Genomic DNA, 25703 nt, shown 5'->3' with positions numbered 1-25703 from the left:
GCTTCGTTTACATTTAAATCTCTTCCATTGTAATATACCTTTAAGTAATGTTCATTTATTCGATATTATTTTTGTTTTAGATAGATTCTACCTATTAGTGTTAGACTGACCAATTAGTTTTTAAACTATCAATGTTTTCAAATATAATCATTGATTATTTTGACTCTTATTCCTTTAGGTTTAAATTTAGCTGCCTAAAAATTACGAAGTACTTCTAAACTAGTAAAAGACATTTTCGTTTTGAGTTATTTTATCTTTTAATTATTCTCAAGATTACCATTTATCATATTAAAATGTTAATAATTAAAGTAATAGTATAATTTAATAACATCTTTCAAACTATTTAAGTGGTGAGTATTAAAATAGCTTTAGTTAATCCTATACCTGTTTTTTTGCCACTTAAACGGGACAAATTTAAAGTAATAAAGGGAATAACCTACAGATTTACTTGGCAATAACGTTTGATAACAAGTGATGAAATAATAAAATAAATTCAGAATATAATCATGATTGAATATTAATTAAATGTCGTTTATTATGCTATATATTACGTATAATTTTCTGTATAATTGAGTTCCTTAGATTTTTTGGGCTGAATTGATTGATGATAAAAAATACAGTTTTAAAAGTATTACTATCAACATAATTTAAAGTTCTTGATACTTAAAACTTAGAATAAATAAAATACCCACCATAATTTACAAGAAAAAGAACTTAAAAGATATTGAAGTGAATATTTATCTATTAACTTAATTTATAGGGAACTGGCATAAATAACACCTATGTTATAAAACATACAGATTACATAAAAAAATACCTAAAGTTAAATAAATACGTAAAATATTTTTAATGGTTAATAGCTACCTCAAGTTTCAAGCAATATACATAATTATATTATAAATAATATATAATGAATTAATAAAATCATTCACATTTTTGTAAATTCCTTGTTCAAAGATAACAAAATAAGAGAATTCAGCTTATTACTGGTGATCAAAAATGAATGGGTTAAAATAATTGCAAAATATCATAAACTAAACAAATATTAGGTACCAGAAGATAGTATAATACCAGATACACAACTCAAAGTATATGAGTATATGCTATGTATCTGGTGGAATGAAAAGTGTGCAATGCATTATAAGCTGGTAAAATTGGGAATTTCTATTAACTACAGTTAATGGCATATGGTTTGTCGGGACATGAAATCAGTTCTAATGAATATTGTACAAAATGGATAGCCTGATATTATTTCTTTTCGATTTTATTTTAAATAAATTATTTAATATGAATCAATTATTCCATTGATTATTAGTTAAGTATTAAAACTTTAGGAAAAACAAGGATAAAGGAATAGTACTATCTATTATATTTGTAGATATATTTGGAATATTTTATAAATCTATTATTAAATAATCTAATATTATTTCAAAGCATGTTTTTATAATATACATTTAATCAAAATGTAAATATAGAAATCACAGTTACCATACACGTCCAAAATTGATTAATAAAAACAGAATATAGGAATAAACACGTTTTTCCCCTGCAATAATTAATTTAAGAAATTGTTTTACTCACTGAGAAATTAGAGCGATGGAGACGTTGTCACAAATGATTGAAAAACTGCCGACACTTCTTATATAGTAACAACGATTGTCCAATATCCGAACTGACACTCGGATCCTTTATCTGCTATTGGATTTGATTTATGTGCGGGCTAGTATAGCCTATCATATAACAATTCGCACAAAACCACTCAAAACAGTATCAACTATTTCACTTTAACTCGGGATTAAATGGGAATCTGCGTAATAGATCTTCGCCTAATGCTAATTCGATATAAAAATATTTGAGAATGTCGTTATTGATATTAGCGCAACGATGGAAGCCAATTCACAAAAATCTGCCATGTAGCCCCGAATAGCCGTTTATGTATGATAATTTACGCAAACCGGAATGCCAAATGATGAACGGTGTCGTTATCATATCTATACGAATTTTTCAACGATTCTAAAACGTAAAATACATATTTAGCTGTTTATTTTTAGGTTTCATAATTGATTTTCGCCAGTATCGAGATATTTTACAGCCTTTTAATCTTCCTGCAACATTGTTGCATTTTTTTTATTGTTCTGTCGGTGTTGAAATGTTTAGTTTTCTGTCTAATTATAATCATGATTTCTCTAATTGCAAACATGTTATTAAAATATGTATCGATTGATCGGGCAAAGTACTTAAACAATATATAAGTTTATAAAAAGAGATACAATGGCTTTCCTAACATATTCATAATTCTACGAATTCACTTATTTTGTGGAAATGTTTGTTGAACTAAACCCTATTTCATGTATTTTCTGTGTGAACCATGGGGTTGTTCATTTATCTGTTGGTTTTTCAAGCTTCACTTCCTACAATACAAAACAGAATTTATTACACAATGAATTGTTTGAATCTAAGCTCTAATACATTTTAACCGATTTCTGTTGTTTTGATTGTGCACTTTGCCATTTTCTCTAAAATCTACTAATACCTATCTGAATATCCTTATAGTTGTTAATATACTATATTACTACTCTAATTTAACAACGCGAATTAACACTTTAATAAAACCAAACACTTCTTCTGATCTCTGTTTCGCTATCTTTGAAGAAATCTAAAAACGGATTGAAATAAAACGTTCTTGAACACAAACTATTCTCCTAAACCAGGCATCACAACTACTTTGGTAATGTATTTAAATGCCTTAAAACATCATTTAACTCAAGTTTATATAAGATTTATCAAATTGAATCGTATTTTTTGCCAATCAAGACGTAATTGTTTTGAATTTTTCAAGTATAGTTGTTGAACGTCTTTTTTAATAACAATGAAATATATATATAAGTACCTTTATCGCACATTAGCGTACTTTTGATTCAATAAAAATATTGGTAAAATTGTATATTGCTTAAGCTAAACTATAATTCAACTAGTCTAGAAAATATATGTATCAGTAAACGAGTCGATCTACCACTCCACTAACCTGACGTAAATTTTAGATTATTTTAGATAATTAGAGATTATTTTAATTAATTTATACCCATGTTAAATAATAAGCATTATTTAATTGTATTTATTTAGTAAGTGTAGAACAAGTGTATGGTATGGAAAAAAAAATAGAAACCTTAGCTCCTTATATGTATATTAGTTTTATATGTTGGTGAAAATACAAAGTACCAATATAAACAATTATTAAACAACCTAACATAACTGATAAAGTTGACGGAATTGAAAATATCTGCATAAAATGATAGTTTTCCCTTTGGTGTTAACCCTAATTATTAACAAATTATTCAGTGATTAATGAACGCACAAAATTTCATTTTGGACATTAATTACTTTTGTTTTTCAACTTGAAACAATTTATTTTCGAATTGCATCAAGTACTTTTAAAAACCTATAGGGATGCCGCTCCGTTATGTTAAGACCGGCGATGAAAAGTGGTGGATATACTACAACAATCCAAAGTGTAAAACGAAAATTATAAGTATTTAAAAAATAAAATTAAAATTATTAAGTATTTTTTTAAATCACCCGAAAAAACACCCGGTCTTACCCAGCCTGGCCCTGGCATGACTGGGATTATTCCTGCTGTCGGATTTTACATTATTGCCTAAGGACAATCACAAAAAAAAATTTAAAACATCAAATACCCTCACAGCTATAGTTACTCAGTAATTTTTGATTCTTCTGTTTACTACATCATCATCATCAATAGCCGGAACTTGATATGGGTGTCTACTTCTGAAACAATATACTGCTGTTACTGCCTGCAGAACTTCGAACATTCTTCACTAAATCTCGTCACAATTGATGGTCCACTGCAACTGTTCTGGCCCCAGGCAATATTAGTCTCATGTTTTTCAGATCACCTTCTATGATTTCAGTTCATGTCTTTTTCGCAGCTGTTTACTGTATCCATCCACCTAAAAGGTCGATTTCGACACGAAATTTTATGAAGAATTCGTTCACTTTTCATTAGACACTCTGAATTTGTTCCTCAATTATGTACTGATTGTCCCATTTGGAAAAATGACTTCGCTTCTAATATGATCTGGGAGAGAAACCTTATTTAAAGCTACCTTCTTGCGAGTGATCTACGCCAAATTTGTGCAAAATCTGGCACATTTCTGGAACTAGACCAACATATGCCCAATAGAAAGAATGTTCCATCTAAATGGCATATTTTAATATAGTGATATATATTGTTATATTATATTATATATTATTATACCTACTATATTATATTTAATTTCAGTTATAAAAATAAACAAGGCATGAGATTGTGCTGATATTACTTACTAGCAAGTAAAAACAAGAATACAAATAATACTTTTTATCAATTTTAATTGCTGGGGCCTATTTTTTACTGCCAGTATTTTTAGATATAATATAGTAAGTTTGAATTATGTTTAAGCCGATAAAAATAATCTTCTAACTAAAGTTCGCGGTATTTAGAGTATATAAAAATATATTTTGAGGAATTTTGTAACTTTGAAGCTTTACTCAGATAAATTGATAAGACTTATTGATATAAAGCAGAAAGTCAGCACCTCATATGAAACCAGCCTCTAAAGTTTCATTGGCGATTTTTACAATACGTGCGAATACGTTATACCATGTGCGTGACCTTGAGACGTTTTGCCATCGCTTATTGAATCACTTCCAAGGTTTCAAGGAACTCTTTGGTGTTGATCCAACAATGCTTCTAATAGATATAATGAATAATTTTAAAAAAACTATAATACTTGTGCGTGGGTACAAGCCTTATTTAAGTGCGAACCAGCCGGTATAGCTCGAACATCAATAATGTTACTGTGAAGACCATTGTGATATAAGTATTTAGTACTTTAACTACCCTTAGTTATGTCTGAAATATCTCATAAACGTAATATCAAGATATATAAAAATGTTGCTGAAAATGGAGGTTAGGTCTCATTTATTTTATTTATTCTGTATATGAGTATACAATAATATACAATTTATTTTGAGTACCAAGTAATATAGAAAATTATATCTAATATAATGAGATGAGTATAAGTGTATAAGTGTGCTCAAAGTCAATGTATATTCCAACAAGTTTCAAATTGCAATCAGGCAGAAGAAAATTGGCCTCTCGCACTACTAAATGACAAGAAAAGTACTAATACAAGCCTTCAGTAAGTGCCAGTTAAATCCCATAAGTGTGCTCAAAGTCAATGTATATTCCAACAAGTTTCAAATTGCAATCAGGCAGAAGAAAATTGGCCTCTCGCACTACTAAATGACAAGAAAAGTACTAATACAAGCCTTCAGTAAGTGCCAGTTAAATCCCATCATAATTAGGTACAAAAGGTTTATCTCAAATATCTGGTAAAGCTGTTTCATAAGAATGTTATTTTATTAAGTTTTAACAGCCTAGTATGTATGTGTTATGACAGACAGAAGTTTCAAACATTTCGAACAGCACTTACGTATTGACAATGTTATTACTGAAATCAAGTAATGTGAAATAAAGTGAGCAGGCATTTAAGAATTCATAGCAGAATTTAATATGTTAAAGCATGTCTTTCAATATACTTATAAATTCAAGCTTGTTATTAAAATACACCTCAAAATTACAATTTGTGTATTTGAAGTTGGAGTGTAATAATTATGGTTAGGTGACGTCAATGATTCGTAAATTTTCTGACTAGTTTTTGACTTAATATGGAAAAATTTTTGATTTTCTTGTTTTATTTCTATTAAAATCTTACTAAACATATTTATAAAAATAAATTTATTCTGAGAATGGGTCTATCTATCCTATATTATATTAAACAAATTAACTGCTAAAACAACCGTTATTAATATTTCTCTACATAAAATAACGGTTTTTCATTTAGTATTATTAAGACAAATGGTCTGGAGTGCTGAAAAACTTTGAAGACAATATATTGCAAGACTCATTGGACGGAATAACAGATCATACTCTCAAAGGACTCAGAAGATATCCAAAACGAGGGAAATGGCTACCACACGAATTAACTAAAATAGCCATCCCGAACTTATACACCCGAACAGAAAACTTATCTGTCACCTATAGTGAATAGTGATGAAAAGTGAAAAATACACTCAACAATCCCAAAAAAGTTATACTTTTGAATAACAACGTCCGATGCAAGAGGTGTAAATAAAAAATATCTCATATGAATTCGAAGTTCTACCAGACCAAGTCTAGTTACCAGACATAACGCTTAATTATCAATTGTTGAGATCGATGCAGCTTGGCTGATATGTCTTGGCTTGCTGATATAGAAGTGCGAAAATGTATCGATCATTGGATTGATGACTAATCAACATCGTTCTATTGACACGGTAAAAAATAGTGGAAATTATTTTGATAAACAAATAATGTACTAATTTTTCTCAATAAATGCCTTTTTAACATGAAAAATCAGTGGAATATATGCATGTACTTAACATATGTATATTTGATACTACAAACGGTTTGAACCATCCGCATTCAAATTAGTTTATCATAGATATAAACTGAAAAATCGAAACTACAATATAACAATCAAACGAAGCAATTGTAATATATAAATGGTAGTACTTATCATTAATATTTATGTATTTTTTGTACTCACCAAAAGCTAGACATTTTAAACAAGCCATTTTGTAACATATCTCTTAACACTAACGCACAGCACCAACTAACCACTTCTAACAGCATACTAATTAAAATAAAATTAAATATGAAGCTCAATATTTTGGTGATAAAAGTTATCGGAACATTAAGTAAAATTCGATCGCTTTTGTTTGGTCGAAAACAGTTCACTGTAATATTCAGTTTCAAGAATAAACGTAACCTTGTCCATCGCCGGTACGTAAATATTTTACATGCGTTTTATGCTTTTTTGTTTTCTATCATTTAGATCTTGAAACTTTCCACAAATAAACACTGATGAATCTGTTTTTAATAAATCCAGAAAGTTAATATATGCACTAATAGATTTCAGGAAGTTATTAATTATTCACTTAATATTTTCTTATTAAATGAATATCAAAATATTGATATATGTAATGTTTTCAAAAGAACGAATGTAGAAAATTAAATTACCGTGTTTGTTAAACATTGTTAATTATATAAAAGTATGGTTTACGCAGAACACAGGATTGATCGGCTTCCTAGTAAATGAATGTTATATGTAAATATATATCAATATGGTTGTATTAATAGTATAACGGTTATGAAGTAAATAAATTAATCACAATGTATATAGAATTCTTATGTATATTTTAAAGTCTCCTTTTCACTGATTTATGAGGATTTATCTGGACTGGATTACTGTTTAATGTGGACAACAGTAGGAGGACTGTCCTCTCGCCTGGACCACTGCGCCAACCAAGCCAGTATATATACAAGTTATGATACGATAATAATAAACATTTTAATGATTCATAATGCGGTTTGGTCCTATTTAAGGTTTGGATATTAGAAATGCAACCGTCCGGTCAATGACCGGGCACCCGGGTATCCATTTCAATCCGCAGTTAAAATATATTAACTTCTCCTTAAACATTTTTTATGGCCGTCTGGATCCCCAAAACTAAAGTAATTTGACACCCATTTTTTGTCAAATTTTTTAACAATCAATTAATTAATAAATGTTATTAACTATCAAACTTGATACACCGCCCGTTCGATATCCAGGTACCTGGTTACCCACTAAGATTAATGTATACAAACGACGGGACACATTTCAGAGACTGCTTATTAAAGTATTTAGTCGATTTGACTTTTAAATTGATAATAGACAATATAGTTTGTAATTTTTTTATTAAAACAATAATTAAGCACTAATTCTTATTATAAAAAATAACAAAAATATTTAGTAAGAAATACATAACTCCGTTTATCGTTTTCCATTCTTTTACAATTTATTTATTGTGCCATATAAAAATTGAAGTACATTAAATTATTTTGTACATTCTTCACATGTCGTGGTTGTAATACAGTCTTCGTCACAAATAGGGTTCCCACATACCGAACATATTTTTCTAGTTTTGCGACGTTTTTTAAATTCACTTTGGAGACATTCATAGCATACAGATGATACATATGATGTTCGCTGATGCGCATTCGGATTGATAGCTCGACCAAGAAGAGATTCAATCGCCACTTTCGTTGAGAAATGCCTCATAATTTGTGCATTATTCGAATGTCTTTCAACGAATGGAGTACATAGCTCTCTGTCCAAAATCTCATAACACAGAATATATGATGCAAGATCTTTGTAATATATCTACCAAACATTTTATCCATCGTGTCTATTCCAGCTTTAGACCAGTTATAAAACTCAATAATTTCGGATTTTTTCTTTACACTATCACTAATTATAGCTTCATGATGCATTGATGATACCATAATTACTACCTTGTTTTTATTTGGCACATAGCTACATAGGGTAACTTTTTCATGAAAATCAAACACAGTGGATAAAATCTTCTCGCGTTTTTGATACAGCCATTGCTGGTGGAATGTATGCTTTATTTTTCTTCAAGCTGCGAACAACTGTCAAGTTCCAAGATAGTGAAAACTTTACCAGTGGAAGAGTAGTGAAGAAATTATCCATTTTAATGTTTCTACCGGATCCTTTATACGGTGCCACCGAGTCTTTGACAACTCTTTCACCAACGTTTTTCTCACGACCATCTTTCGATTTTCCAGTAAAAAGCTGTCCAGTATGTGGATACGAATTTTCAGCATCACGTATGCACTATACTTTAATTCCATATTTAGATGGCTTTGACGGAATATACTGAGTGAATCTAGTTCGACCTCGGTATGGATAAAGTTGCTCGTCAATTGTCAGGTATTCTGTTGGCTTATAATGTTTTCCTAAATTACTATTCAACATTGTCCAAATGTCTCGTATTGGAGCAGCGTTTATTTCTTTTCGTACGATATTAGAAGGGGAAAGGGACATCACAGGTACCTAAATATTGATTGACTTAGCATTCCGCTATTGTTATTTCTATGAGGACTATAAACTGTGTCCCTATAGCTAATTCATATGCCACATAGCCAGTTTACACAGAATTTTTTTTTATTCAGTAAAATAATGACTTACACATCTGCCACGCTAAAGGGTACCCGGTAATTGAACAAATGGTCAAAATTTGGTCAATGACCGGACGGTTAACTAAGTACTCAAAAAAAGACGATAGTAGATCATGGACTCTTCGAGATGTTAAAAATCCTTAGTAAAGAAGGCCTTACAAAGAATGGAATTAAACAACGTCACAAGTAAAATTTGTACAATATATATTAATTAAAATCATTACCATCATTATCTACAACTTTTATCAATCTCTCTCGTAACACGACGAAGATATCCGTGCCATAAGAACGATATTATTTTGGAAGAGATCCAATACTCGCACTTTTTTGTATATTTCTTTAGCTGCATAGATCTGAGTAAGTAGTAATCACAAGACGCTATGTCCGGTAAATATTCTGAGAGCAGTAGAACTTTCCTATTCACGCTTGAGCATTGTATTCTTTACAACTCTTGCAACCTTATCAAATCTTACTTGTGACCGAGCGTTGACATGCAAGAGGATAACTTTTTATCTGGTCGCTATTGCTGCTCTTTTTGGCAACAACGCATTGTTAAATTTGTTCAAATGGCGTCGGTATACATCTACAGTAGCAGCTCTATTAGATTTCAGTATTTCGTAATACTCTACACCTTGCATCGATATTGATATCCAATTCTTCCCTAGAATAACCCATGAGCTTTTGCGCTTTTTATATGTAGTTAGGTTCTAAACAGTTGTTTATATTGATACTTCGTATTTTCGTCAATAGATATCGTTGATCAATATATATACGAGCTATTGATCAAACTTTTAAAAAAGAGATTGAAAACTTACATAGACTTTAACTTTAAGTTATATTTATTGGTTAGACCAAAGACCTTTCAGCCAAAATGTTTCCAAAATATATTCCAATTCTCTAGTATTAATTTAACAAGTCATAAAAATTAAATAGTATTTCTAAGAAATACATCAGCGATAAACAAACCCAGAAAATATTTGCTATATCTTTTTATTTGTTATAATTATTTCAATATACCATTATAACAAATCAATTATATTGACTTAACAACGTCATATTATAACTCGTATTTACTACAATTTTTAATTTAATGTATCTTGAGATTATAAATGTTATTTACAATTACTAAGATATTAACAAAAATATATAAACGGAATCACCTGATATATGTCTCCTATTTTTTTCATGTAATAAGCCACCTAATTTATTGTATACCACGTATCATCATATTTGTTATATATTCACCGGCATGTAATACAAGGTGCGTTCTATTGTAAATAGAACTGTTTAAAAATAGTGTTTTAAATTAATCGTTGTTGCCGGCTTGGTGGCGCAGTGGTAAAGGCGATGGGACGGCCCTCCTACTGTTGCGATAGCCGCGGGTTCGAATCCTGCTTAGGGCATGGTCGTAAATTTATGTTTGTGATTGTCCTAGGCAAGAGTGTAAAATCCGACAAGGAAAATGATCCCAGTCACGCCAGTAACCAGGCTGGGTAAGACAGGATGTCTTCTGGGACGATTTCTAAAGTTGGTCACTCGCCAGTCGGTAGGCTTAATGCTGAGGACCGGCGTTCGGAGCCCACGTTAAACTTTAGACCCAGTCCAGATAAACCTATAGTTAGTAAAAGGAGACTTTAAAATATTGAAAAAAATTAATCGTTGTCATTGGTTGTGTCACTACTGGATAAATGATTGGCCGTTAAATGTTGTAATCGCAAAACTTTTGACCAGGTCATACACCCATTATTTACACACCAAATTAATTTAAGTGAAATTGTGTATTCAATTTTTTTTTCGCGTTCTGAGTGAATATAATCTATTTCATTAAATATTTAATATTATAATCTATCAGTATTTTCATTCCTGTTTTTAAAAAGATTCATTTCATTTGTAATATAACTTGTATATGAAAGAATTAGTCACATATTATATAAGATTGGTTTAATGCAAACACACATTGGAAAAGAAATATGTGTAATAGTGATATTTTGATGGCTCGGTAGCCACAGTGGTCAAGGCGACAGGACAGTTTGTATTTTAACGACAAATGTATACATTTAACTTTAAAATTAATGTAAATAGTATTAAATATAAAATATATAAAGTAATTATTAACAGATAATCTACTATAAGAAGAAATATGTATTATTTATATTTTAGGTAAAGTACCTAATCGTACAAATGATGTTCCTAATGTCTGAATGCGTTTAAGTACAATCAGATAATTATAACTAGTTCTGCTTATTTGTCATTATGAATTGAAGTAGAAATAACAAAACATGTTTACTCTGTTAACACTATCCGTTTATATTTTAACAAAATAACCATTGAAAAAGTAAGAAGATTATCAGATCGCTCTGTTGACAGAAAAAATTATTATTATAATTTATTTTAGATATGATGTAATAAATACATAATATCTAAAATAAAATATATAGTACATAATACGAAATATATAATAATATATTAGACAAAATACTAAATATTAAAGCACCTAATAATTAGAGAGAATATCTACTTTAGATTTTATTTATTCAATGCGTTATAAAGCAAAACTATGAATTAGCAGTAAACAATTAGCACGGTATTTCACAGCGTCAAGTTTCCACAAATTAAATGCGCTCGGGCAGGTACATAAAAGTTTATTATTTATCGAAATATTATGTCTTTCAAAATAATAAACTTTTAATCCAATTGTCAAAAGGAATAATCAATTGCCGAACTTATTTTTAAAGGCAGTCTCCTTCGCCTTCTCGATCTCATCGACTGAAAAAGGGTGACCCGATGTAATTTGAGGTTAGGAAAGAAATAAGTCGTGAATACAATCATTACTGAATGGAATTAGTTAATTTCTTGATCAGACATTCGTTTAAAAAACAGAGGACGGCACGGCACTTGCAGTTTCGAATCTATTTTTTAGAAGGCCGGAGGTACAATAATAATAACAACACAGATTTTTTTGCTGCTATGCTTTAATATAAAATGTTATGCATCCATCTTAAGTTTTTTTTATTATTGTATGTAATTTTAAAGAAATGTACCCGTGACACCGTTTCTATAGCATTTAATGTAAAATGTATTTAAGTTTCAATAGATATGCTTAGTACAATCTTAATTTGCAAATTAATTTATTACTAGTTTTCTGTTGTACCTAGTGCATTAATGCACTAGCAAGACGATTATGGGTTTAATAAACCAGTATGCATTTCCTAAATTAATGTTAAAATAAAAAAATTAGAAAAACTACTTAAGCTCGTTCAACAGGTTTAGGTTCGCTACAATATTCTGATTTTCGGTGTATTGTCCAGCAGCTGTATTACTGCCTCGTCGATATCGATATATTTAGTAAGTTATTTCATGCTTTAAGGCTAAATCCTCGTTCCCTTCGTGTAGCTCTTCGTTGGTTGCGAAGGCATTAGTGATTAATTATAAAACTTTGTTTTGGCAGCGTAAACTAATTATCCATAGTTGGTTTTAGTACAACCCCATATTTGCCCCCATAAGTACAAATTGGCTGATTGGCCGATAGACCTGATTTATTTGATTTTAGGTCAAGTTGCGAGTATCTTCCAACCAACCTTAACATGCCATCGAGAAGTATTGTATTCCAGAATGTGAAGGTTCAAATAGAGAACATTATTTTCCAGGAAGTCCTACCGTAACTCAGAAATGGATTTTAAGAGTAAGAAATAAACGGAAGAGATTGATCCTCTGCGTAACTAGAGGTAAATATTTATTTTGCATTTCAAGCCGGATAGCTATAGACCCCAATGTGAAGTAGGGTTGCTTAACCAAGGTGAAATTCTTAAGTGTAATATAAATATTAAGTTTTTTTTATTTTGGTCGATGTACATAATTGAATTGAATATAACATATGTTTAGTTACAGATAATTTACCTTAATATATCGAAAACTAAAATATGGCTACAGGTTCAAATGAAGTAAATTGAATGGTTTAAAAATTAAAATTTATAACTGCATCATCCACAAATTCTTTCGAAACAGACAAATATGGGCCCTCAACTGCAAGCAGATAGGAACCAGGCAGTACAACATCAAGTAAGCCAAAAACTAAGCGTATAAGCGGTATCAAAGCTCTTTATTATTCCGCTATTGTTACTATCCATGTTATCAGTATATTTTACAGTTATTAGGAATCTATTTTAACTCACTCGTGAATGACCAATCCCATCTCAAATCATATTCAGCAAATACCAATATTTTTAAATATAACTCATTATCCGGTGTATTCTCAACAAAACATTGGGATAAGAAAAATAACAATTATTGTTTGTCATGGTGGATGAGCATATTCTAGAAAATTTTAATTTTACACATGTTTTGGTCATTTACATATTTACACCTTTTTTTAAAAATGAAAAGTGTTTTATTAATGTTGAATTAAAGCGATATGATTAACTTATATTTAATATATAAAAATAAAAACATTTCAATGTACTCTCTTTTAAAATTGTATTATTGGGTTAATGAAAAAAAAAATTGTTAAACATGAAATAGTCAGATTTGATGGTATTTTCAAAGTATGGTAGTTTTTAAAGTATTTCATTCAAGTATCAACTAAATCATTTTATTATAATTATGTTTTTAATTCCCCGCTATAAATATCCCCACTACGAGTGCCCTCTCTTAATCAAGTTTGTGGCTTGATTACAACTTTATGTGTTAGAGCTTAGCTTTCTATGTATCAAAATCGAACATACAAATTAAGTGACAGATAATATTCAATCGCCGCGTCAATATATAAAACAGTTGTGCCAACTGAACTAAAGAAATATTTTACAGACTCTTACAAAGCGAACTTTCCAACCGATCAATTACCTTTAGATTTTACAGATGATAAATTAATATACTTACAATATTTCTCTATTTAGCTGTACAATATATTTGTGATACTAATCTATATAAATAAAATGTAAATGTTCGTTGCTACGAAATGGGGAAACTGTCAAAACTTAACACACAATATAACATTCAAGTGCAAATGTATATTAATATTTATTATATAGATACCGAATCTGTATCGGGTTAAACATGTCCATTCAATTTTGTTGACATAATATTATTATATTACATATAAATAATCATTTCCACAAAACGAAAAACCATATAAATTTTTCAATTTCCTCCATATCTGTTATAAATGTAATATAGTATATTGGAATATATATATATATATATATATATATATATATATATATATATATATATATATATATATATATATATATATATTGGAAATAATCTGAGTTCCTCACAGTAATCAAGTAATCTCCAAAGAACCATGTATATTTTGAAGCTGTCTACAAATCAACCCATTTTTTGTTATCATCACAAGAAGTAAAACGCTGTTCAGCCAAGTCACGACTTATATATCGAAACAAGTAGTAATCGATAAGAGCAAGTCCTGAAAAATACGGCAGACTCCGTGATTTTTTTCTCTTTGAATTATCGTAATGGATCCACTTTTCATCACCAGTAACAATGTGAAGCAAAAAATTTTTCCAATTTTGCCGTTGAAGCAGCATTGGCTGTCCAGAACGCACTCTGACTTCGGTGTCAAAATTTCCACTTTTAAAACATCGAAACCAGTATTCACATGTTGAAATCGACGAAGAATGGTTCCAAAAAACTTCACACAGCATTTGATTACCTTTAGCTGTCTGTGTCTTCAAATTGAGGTAAAAATATAAACATTTCCGCAGATGTGACTTACGGGACAAATTGAGACATTTACAGCCCACTGAAAAAAGTTTTTTTCACATTTCAAAGAAGTATATACTGAAAAGTGAAGCCCGTCAGTAAAGCTTCAACATGACGTTTGTTACAATGTGCTCCATGCGTTTTAATGTACAGTAACACCACCTGTTGTAAATTGTTTAAAATTTATTATAGGGGTAAATAACTTGATACATTTACATTGAATTGATTGAAACACGTGTATGAAAAAATCAATGTTATCACCAATTTTTGAATAATCTGGAGGAATCACAATTACAGCTACATGCTTGGAGATATTAAAACCCACGACTATCGTAGAGGTAGAGGAATTTCCAGTTTTCTTTCAACTGCACCAAAAACTTAACATTACCTTCCTTGGCTTCAATATGAACTTTTCAGTCATTTATGAAACTTTTCCAGGTTCAATCGCGATCTTTAGTTCACCTTTTATAGTTCGTAATTATTCGTTTCAAAATATAAGCAATAATCCACAAATGGATACTCGATTCCTTAAAGTTTTCAATGTTAAATTCTGTTCAACTTAAATATCGAGTATACGATCTTATGGTTCAAAGATGTTTTCACCGACTAATTCCATAGCGAGTTCGCCAGATAAATATTTTGTTCTACTTCGACTTCGTGTTGGTTGACTTTTTCAACGATTGCTGGCCAAAGTTTATATTCTTTAACATCAAAATTTTCGGAACAAAAACGAGCAAATCAATTCTAATACTATTTAATAAATCAATTATTATTAACACTATCACTAAACCTGCATTGTATATTTCCCTTTTGGAAGTAACAAACATATTGCCATAACAAGTGACCTTCTGGGATATCCATTTTCTAATCGCGAAAACATTTTACTGAGCAACCGAATTACGTTACCTTTATATCTAGAATTGTCTAAAGACTAATTCTAACTGTCTAATTTTCAAATGTGCTTTAACAGGGCGCCATTGAATAAGTATTATTAGAGATAAGCAACTTTGAAACCATCTGTTAGATAGAACCGAAATTAATTTTACCCCAACCTTACGTAATAAATGAAAAGCCTTAACATTTTCGTTTTTATGTTGTTATATTTTATTTCATATTAATTATGTTAGTTAAAAAGTACAAAAATAATTCAATAAAGTTACACATTTTTTACCTCAAATCTCCTCCCATGCTTTGGTGTCAATTTTATGTGCTGTGGTATCCATAGCAAATTGAGTCTATACAAAAATAATGAATAGCTAATACCTTCATCTGAAAAATTTATATTACAAGGAATACCACATACGAATGTTCACCATAATAACCTCCAATTACAGAAAAACTGCAGAGGACAAAATAAGTAGCATCGATACAAAGTCTTCAAAGCCACCTTTTGGTCACAATATGTTATTCTAAATGAAAATTCTAGATAAAGTAATGAAATATATCTAAAACACTATTAAAAGAAACAGTACTGGAAAGATTTGCAGGCGACAAAATTATTATAGCAAAAGATATATCTCTGTTTAAGGCTATAGAAAAACGTACAAACGTGGTAGTCGACAAGATCTACAAATCGACTAAAGCCTAGAAAAAATTAAAACAACTAAACAATAAAACAACTTTCGGATTTATCCAAGATTTTGCTATAAAGAATGAAATAATATTACTAAAAGAATGCAACATGGAAGCAATACAGACATTGTGCTGGACAACGCGCAGAAAATCAGAAGATTAAAGCCAACCAAAACACCAAAACACGCGAAGTTGTATAGAGTATTCTCAAATTATTCTTTATTCTCGGCACTAGTAGTTTTTGACTACCTTATATGCAAATGCAACAAAACACTAGTAACAAAATAATGTGTAACATAAGATGAAATTAATTTAAAAAATTAACAATGCTTATTACTTTCAATACTAAAAAGACTGTATTAGTGTAACAGGCCAATTGAAAAGTACCCGGCCTGACCATAGATGGCGCTACTAAAATTAAGTCCATATATATTTTTTAGTCAGTCCTAACCCTCAAAAGATGCGTGTATAAATTTGACAGCTGTCGGATCATTAGTTTGTGAATTATAAAATTTTGAGTAAAGCAACTTTTGCTATTCTGAAAGAATGCATGAAAAGGAATTTCGCGTGTTGTTAAAATATTGCTTTTTGAAGGGAAAAAATACAGTTGAAGCAAAAACTTGGCTTGATGCCGAGTTTCTGGACACAGCCCCAGGAAAATCAACCATCAGGATTGGTATGATTTATAAGTTTAGACGTGGTGAAATGAGCACCGAAGACGGTGAACGCGGTGGACGCCCAAAAGAGGTTGTTACCGACGAAAACATTTAAAAAATCGACAAAATGATTTTGAATGACCGCAAATTGAAACTGAATGAAATAGTAGACACTCTACAGATATCAACTGAACGTGTATATCATATTTTGACCAAAAACAACGACGAGTTGATGATTCGGAGCAGTGTTTGAAGATGATCAAGCGTAATAAACCCGAATTTTTGCGTCGACATCTGACAATGGATGAAACATGGCTCCATCATTTCACTCCGAAGTCCAATCGATAGTCATCCAAGTGGACTGCACACGATGAACCCGCTCCAAAGCGTGGAAAAACACAACAGTCGGCTGGCAAGTTTGGAGCGTCTGTATTTTGGGATACACATAGAATAACTTTCATTAACTACCTTGAAAAAGGAAGGACCATCAACAGTGACTATTACATGGCGTTATTGGACCGTTTGAAGGACGAAATTGTCGAAAAACGGCAAAATTTGAAGAAAAAGGAAATGCTGCTTCACCAAGACAATGCACCGTGTCAAAAATCCATGAATTGGGCTTCGAATTGCTTCCTCATCCACCGTATTCTCAAGATCTGGCCCCCAGCGACTATTTTCTGTTCTAAGATCTTAAAATAATGCTCGCTGGGAAGAAATTTTAATATAATATATATATTAAGCAAAGGACAAATCGTACTACACAAATGGTTGGAGGGTCCCTATCAGTTGGAGGGTCCCTATAATCAGTATATCAACGTTGAAGGGAATTATGTTGAATAAAGAAAAACTAATTTTGCCAAAAAATATGTTTTACTATGGTAAACTTTTCTAATGGGGGACTTTTCAATTAATCTGTTACATAAGTAACTAAATAAATATTTGTACTCTGTTTTTATCAGTACATGGTTGTCATAATACAGAAAATTACACTTCAGATTCATAAAATGGTGCAATCGCCTGTTAATACTTTATTAACTGTATTATAATTATCTATGTAAAATACATCCACATAAATCTGGTAATGTTAACTATAAAAAAATCGAATTTATTCAATAACGCTCAATACTATTTAGAATTCGTATATAATAATTTTTATAATTATTCGTATATAAATTAATCCGTAAAATCAAATACACTAATTGTATATTATCAAAAATAATAAAATAAATGTAGCAAATAAGAATATAATTAACTATAACTTGATAAACATATATTACGCAAAATGTTATTTGCTACATATTTAATTAAAATCAGGTAATATATTACAAAATAATTAATAAATTTTATCAACTCAAAAAATATTTTGAGCTAGAAATTATATCAAACTATAAAGATTTAATTTTAAAAAATTCTTAAATAAATATTATTATATAATTTATCGCTTTTAATTTTAATTGTATAATAATAATTAATTCATTTTATTCTCAATAGAAGAACCTTAGTGAATTTAAAATAAACTATAATAAATAGTTTTCTGAAACTGCAATTAAGAAATAATTAGTGAGGAAAGACTATCTACATTGGAGTATATAAAAAAAACATTTTAGACAAAATTACTTAACAGAATCTTATTATAGAAGGTATGAAATAATTAAATCGAGAATATAACCAATTATAATTTGATAAAACATGTTCTTTTCTAGAAACTTTCATCAACGCAAACCACATTTCGAACTAGAAATAATATTAAACAATAAAGATTATTTTATTTTAAGAAATATTTAAATTTAATGTTTACAAATTATTTATAGCTTTTAATTTCAATTGCATGATAATAATTAATTCATTTTTATTCAATACAAGAACCTTAATGGATTTAAAATAAGTCCCGATTTTTTGAAACTGCAATTAAAAAATATTTTGTGAGTAAAGACGATCTACATCGCATTACATATAAAAAGAGTTGAAACAAAATTACTTAACCGAATCTTATTATAGAAGAGAGAAAATAATAAAATAAACATAGCAAATGAGAATATAACCAATAACAGTTTAAAAAACATTTTATTTAACTTATAATTTATTAATTATATTACAAAATAATTCATAGAATTTGGAAACATTTATTAATGCAAAACACATTTCAAACTAAAAATAACATAATAAATTAATTCGAAAAAATATTTAAAATTTATATTATTATATAATTTAGAGCTTTTAATTAATTAATAGTAACTAATAAATTTTATTATCAATATAAAACCCTGAACGGTTTAAAATAAGACTCAATTTTCTGAAACTGCAATTAAAAAATAATTTGTGAAGCAGACAATCCACCCCCGATTACATAAAAAACATTTCTGACAAAATTAGTTAACAGAATCTTATTATAGAAGAGAGAAAATAAATAAAAGAAATATAGCAAATCAGAATATAACCATTCATAATTTGATAAAGCATTTTATTTACTCTATAAATAAATAATTATCTATAATGAATTATATGACTAAATAATTCATAGAATTTGGGAACATTCGTCAACGTAAAATATATTTCAAACTAGAGATAACATTAACCCATAATTATTTAATTCAAAAAAGTATTTATATTTTATATTGTTACATAATTTACTGATTTTAATTAAATTACAGTAAATAATTAATTTTATTATCAATATAAAAACCTTAACTGTTTAAAATGAGACCCGATTTTTTGAAGACGCAATAAAAAAACTATTTGTCAGGAAACTCCACATCTAATCAGGTAAAAAAATATTTCAAAAAAAATTAATTAACAAAATATTAATATAGATGAAAATACAGCCTGTTGATTTGAAACGTATTGTATTGCACATTGGTAAAGGTCAAGTTCAAGCCCCAATGTCGACGTCGATTGTATAAAAACGAAAAACTCACCTGAACAAGATGCCCTCACTGCACGTACGATTCTGTGGCAGGATGCTCGTCGCCAAACACAATACAAATAAAGCTAATGCGGGATAAGCATTAAACCATTATTATTAATGTTAAACAATAAAAAACTTGGCCATTAGCGAGAGATGTAACGCGCAAATTGGGCACTGTGACGGCGCAGAATCGGACGAGGGGAACCAGGCGGAATTGCAACCTGGATAAATAGGGAGCACACTCAAAAGCGGCCCGAGAGCCGTGCAGAACCGATAAGCAGGAGCGTGAGATATATGCGAACACCTTATTTATTCAACAGATAGAACAAGTAATGTTTAATATACGATATAAAATTGTATATACAGTGATATAGAGTAATGAATTTTTCGACTTTCTATGTAATTATTTATGTATTTATTGTTAAAATGTTTGTCACTTCAACACTATTGTATTATTTAGTGACTCATACCGATGTGTATTACTACAATACTACAATAAATTTCATCACTTACATAAAATAAATGAATTCAATAAAATGAACATAACTGATAGAGCAAATAAAATACAAAAAGAAAAGAACTAAAGCAACTAAAATTAAACTGCAAGCGTAGATATAAATAAAATAAAAAAGATATATAAATGTAAATAATAAATTATATAGACCTATAAAAAATATAAAAAGCTATAAAATATATAATATATTTAAAAAAATTGAAACAACTTGAAAAAATAAATAAGGAAAATCACTAAAAAATAATCAAACTTAGATTTTTATCATAAAAAAACCTTTTGAATATATTACGTACATAATAATCATTGTAATAACTAAATAAAAATAAACAAAAATCTTGTTTAACCTATCTACTACACCAATTTTATATTTCTACTATATACATACCATTGAGCCTAATATCTTAATACCTGATGAAGTCTGTACGAGCAACAAATTAGATTTGTTTTGTTATATGATACAAAATTATATTATTATTTTTGTATAGTGTGAGCTCGGCGCTCACTTCAAAATTTCAGTTGGTAGTAGTTAAAATAATAAATAGATAAATAGGTTTAGGTAAGTATTAAGCTAAATTGTGTGTCTATAGTAGAATATATAATACGTGTAGTAGATAGGTTAAACAAGGTTTTTGTTTATTTCTATTAAGTTATCATAACGATTATTATGTACATATTTTATTTAAAACGTTTCTTTTTGTGTTAAAAAGCTAAGTTTAATTATTTTTTACTTTTTAGTGAGTTCCTTGTTTATTTTTTGAAGTCGGTTAATTTTTTTTATTATTATTTTTATTTAATGTTATTAAGTATTACCACAATGGGTAAGCGAAAAGTCGTAGACCCCGCCGGGAATCGAACCCACCAACAATGAACGCTCTAACCACTGCACCATAGAGGAAGATTCTTGCAATGTTTCTATGACTTCCCAGATGATATAGTTAGTGCTTAACAAAAAAAGCAAACTAAACGGCTTTTGCATTGAAGGACTTTCGTAAGCACACGGTTACTAAAAACTCCTCAAAAAACCATGGATGGTATAGCGGTTCTGTCTCTGCTTTCATCATAAGCTTACCTAACAATAGTACACACAAATAATTAGTTGTCTATACGTCCCCATAATATTTAAAAAAATATCCTATAACTTTTAACCGTTGATGAGTTGTGTCTTCCGCCACATCAGCTCAGCAATAACATTATACGCAAATATATATGATTATTTCAGATAAAAGAATATATGTGAAAACATTGTAAGTGACTTAAATTGATTGACTAACTTAATTGATTTGATTCCACTGGAAACTATAAATAATATATATATATATATACATATATATATATATATATATATATATATATATATATATATATATATATATATATATATATATATATATATATTCTTTAACGTGGACTCCCTGAACCACGATCCTCGTCATTAAGCCTACTAACTACTAAGGATAATAACCATTGTTAAACACAAACATAAATTTACGATCAGGCCTCAGCAGAATTCTAATCCTCGACTATCGCAACAGCAGGCGCTATATCGCCATTATCAATGTGCCAACTAAACTGGCCCCGCCTAAACGGGATACATTGTCTGTTTTTTTTTGCATTTCGCAACATATGTTTCTAATCGATTTAATATCTTATCTCGGGACTTAAATAGCAGGTATCAAGAAGTTATAGGCACCTAGGTCACAATAGGTATTCATTCTCACGAGTCTCAAATTTTATGGGTATAATTTATTTCCCGGAAAAAGCTTAGTAGTCTGTCCATATTGTCTCCAGTAAAAGTGTTTCTATAATCTGTCAAACCGTAGTTGGACTTAATTGCTATTAAGTAGTGACACTCACTGAGAAGATGGCGATAGAGATGTTGGCATATGTGAACAAAACTCACAAAGCGGCGAAGAAGTTTTATGTCAGTGAGGTTTGGCCAGTGGCATTAAAGGATATTGTTAATATATCTTTTAACGGTGGGAGTGATATCTCTGTGGTAGAGCGATCTATGGATGAAAGACTGACTGGAAGCTTCCCCTTTACTTAGTCGTACGTAACCAAATATACCCACATTAGAAAAAATGCATGCCAACACTATGAAGCCCAAGGAGGAAAGAGAATAAAGGATAGATAGAAATCGGAAGATGAGGAGTGGGAATGATCAAATTTGAGGAAACACTGTATCGAATCGAGCGATTGGTTAGTATTAACTTTTTATTAATTATTTGTTAAGTTTTATTAATTGTACTAATTGGTTGTGATTGTAAATGGTTATTTGTTGGAGGGCCATAAAAATATCGCATAACTCAGCAAACAGAATGGAAGTAGTCGAATAGTTAAACTCGGAGATACCGGAGTGGAAATGCCATGCTGTTGCTGTAAAAAGAACAGTCAACACCATTTTTAGATTTGGAGCATCTTTAAATATTAGGTTATGGTCAGGACAATGGGTGAGGAGCTCGCGGAATTTTATTTTAACAAAAGAACAGTTGTTCTTCTTGGAATATATGTGTAATGTTGTATCAATTGCCAATTGATCGGAAATGTCCAAGGTAGTCAAGTTTGGAGGGAGAATGGGTAGGATTTAGAGATGCTGGAGATATCTACTAGTTAGGAGGCTGTCGATCATGCCTAGTGTTTTAGATTTAGAAGGAGGTAAATTCCTTAGTTGAGACTCGTTATGGCAGCTCCAAGAAGATGAAAAATGGTGTGGTAAGGGGAAGGTTAATGAACTAATCGCAATCTTAAGGGCAAGGTAATTTCGTCCAAAAAATACAGTGACATTGTAGTGGAGAGACTACAAAAGTTGATCAGAACTTCTATGGATTTAAGGTTAGAGGCAGCTTTAGCAAGAAGTGAACAACCATAGTCATCTAATGATCGATAAATCCCTGTTACAACAGTTCTTCATGTTGTTGACATATAGCCTCCAAGAAAGTCTGCTATTGAATATAATCTCTAAAATTTTTAAATTACCTGCGGATTGAAAAGCAAAGTTATTACAAAAAGTTATGATGACGATTAAAGTTGCGTTTTCTAAAGTAGTAAATAGATGTAGATTTGGAGGAACATATTTTAAAACCCAATAGTTTAACACCAGAGTCGAAGGAGGGCACTCTGTACTACCCTCTCCCCGTACTTGGATGAGCGAACTGAGCAGTAGATTATTACGTCATCTGCGAAAATCACCTGAGTTTATAGCACAGTCTACGATGTGTAGATTTAAATAGGGAGTCTATAGCGATATTGATATATATTGGATTAAGCATAGAACCGTGAGGAACGCTCTATTCGAGAGTTAGGGAGGAGAAAATGAAGCCGCCCTAACAGATTGTATAAATAAAGTAGGATATTTCCCTTGAGATCATAGAAAAAGAGATTCGGTATGATTAGGCATCTATAGACCCTATAGAAGGTATTCTGAGGGTATAGTGGTAACGCAATGATATGTTTCCCAGGGGTAAAGGCTGAGCGGATATCATGCTTAAATTCAAAAAAATGATTGTAAGCGAAACGGTTAATTTAAATAATTTCTAACATTTACAAAAACAAAAATTACTCTATAAGAAATATATACATATATTTTCCGACATCCGATTTCTTCAGTGATTAATAAAACAACATAAATATTTAAACAAGATAATTTAATAATAAACAAAATCATCATAACGTAATTTGACTAAAATTAAATTAAAATAGCCGTTTTGAATTAATTGGCAGAATTAACCACAATATCTGCAACCGGCAGAAAAGTATTTTATTATCCGTTTTAGGAGATGCAAAATCTGTCCTATAGGCAATAAGTACTTCGTACAATTAACCAGGTTCACAAAATAACCGATAATGGCCAGAATGTTTAGAGTCAAACCAGAGAAAATCTACTCTACAATAAAACACGCAAAAGCCGGTGTACCACAAGAATATGACTGGGACCAAATCTTTACCTACTCATCTACTCTACATAGGTGATATACTACAAATTGAAAATATTGCGATGGCTACATTTGCTGATGATACTGCTATTCTTACTATCGGAGATAATAGCAAAGAAGAGGCATGACAACTGGCAAGTGACTATATTAATAATTGAACCCAAACCTGAAAAATTCAAGTTAATGAAAGTAAATATGTGCATGTGCAGTTCATGTATAATTATACCACACAAGCACCAATAATAATACATAATATGGATATATTATAATAAATAATGATAAATAATATAGCAATAACGCTAAGTATATCGGAACGAACCTTGATGCAAAAATTTGTTGGAAGGAATATGTAAAAAAGAAAAGGAAAAACTGGAGTTAAAATATACGAGCATGTATTGATTAATTAGAAGAAAATCGCAATTATCAGTACATAATAAATTTGAGTAGATAATTGATAAATTAATTATACAAGCAAGTTTAAATTATGAGGATGTTCCGCGAAAAGTAATATAATACAATACATGTTTTTCAGAACAAAGTCCTAAGAAATATTGTAGGTGCACCCAAATGCTATAAAAATGATTACTTACACCGAGACCTTCAGATACCAACTGTCGCTCAAGAAATCAAAATAATTCCAAGGAGACATCCAGGACAAACTCCATTCTCATGTCAATATCGAAGTAATATAACTCTTGGATAACACCAGAACAGAGCACAGACTCAAAAGAATCAAACCATTTGATCTTGTGTAGTGTAGTGCGGTGCACTTAATAGAAAAAAAAGCAGCATTAATAATAAAACATTATTACACTAGATTTAAGTTATTGTAAAGACAAATTGTTGGTTAGTTGACAACGACGTGTTAAAGCCGTGTTAAAGCCACCGGAATAAAAATTTATCCATATAGCTTTTACCTTCCCAAAAAAAACCAATGAATATTCATAAATACCAATTGCAAATATATTATGTTGCATTTCAAGAAAGTGTCAGTGCACCCTATTGTACTAGGCCAATCACCGAAATCTAAGTGATAACAATGACCTACATATGACTAAAATATTACCACCCGATCTGCGTAATAATGGGCGTATATAGAATTTAGAGCAAAATTTGTTATTAAGAATAAGACAACTTATTACCCAGTATATACTATTATATTCTGTTTAAATAAATCTATTCAACAACAAAACTAAAGTAAATTGACATAATCTAATTAAAAAGTAAATAAACTGTTTCAGTTCCCATAGTATATCAAAAGATAAAATCTCTTTTA

General features: G+C 30.0%; 1 protein-coding gene across 5 annotated transcripts in view; it reads right to left on the bottom strand.

Annotated features, from left to right (window-relative positions):
- The window catches only part of HisT (Histamine transporter), a 39970-nt gene extending 19852 nt beyond the window's left edge, over positions 1 to 20118 (bottom strand). The window contains exons 1-2 of one of the 5 annotated variants that reach the window (XM_076415423.1): positions 2470 to 2686; positions 1582 to 2411 (exon numbers count right to left, since the gene is read on the bottom strand). Coding sequence is in view for 3 of the 5 variants with exons in the window: in XM_076415426.1 (XP_076271541.1) it covers positions 6651 to 6678 (28 nt within the window). In the remaining 2 variants the exon portion in view is untranslated. Of the gene's footprint in view, positions 1 to 1581; positions 2412 to 2469; positions 2687 to 2890; positions 2919 to 6650; positions 6790 to 19991 lie in introns of those variants that run through there. The other 4 variants (XM_076415424.1, XM_076415426.1, XM_076415421.1 and 1 more) reach the window with 4 other exon arrangements.
- Between the last annotated feature and the right edge of the window lie 5585 nt (positions 20119 to 25703).

This window comes from Rhynchophorus ferrugineus, unplaced genomic scaffold (assembly GCF_030347505.1).
Source record: "Rhynchophorus ferrugineus isolate W39M unplaced genomic scaffold, kcgeb_rfMv2 rfM9, whole genome shotgun sequence".
NCBI lineage: Eukaryota > Metazoa > Arthropoda > Insecta > Coleoptera > Curculionidae > Rhynchophorus > Rhynchophorus ferrugineus.
The sequence above is the reverse complement of the archived record's forward strand: the minus strand, read 5'-3'. Positions and strand labels throughout refer to the sequence as shown.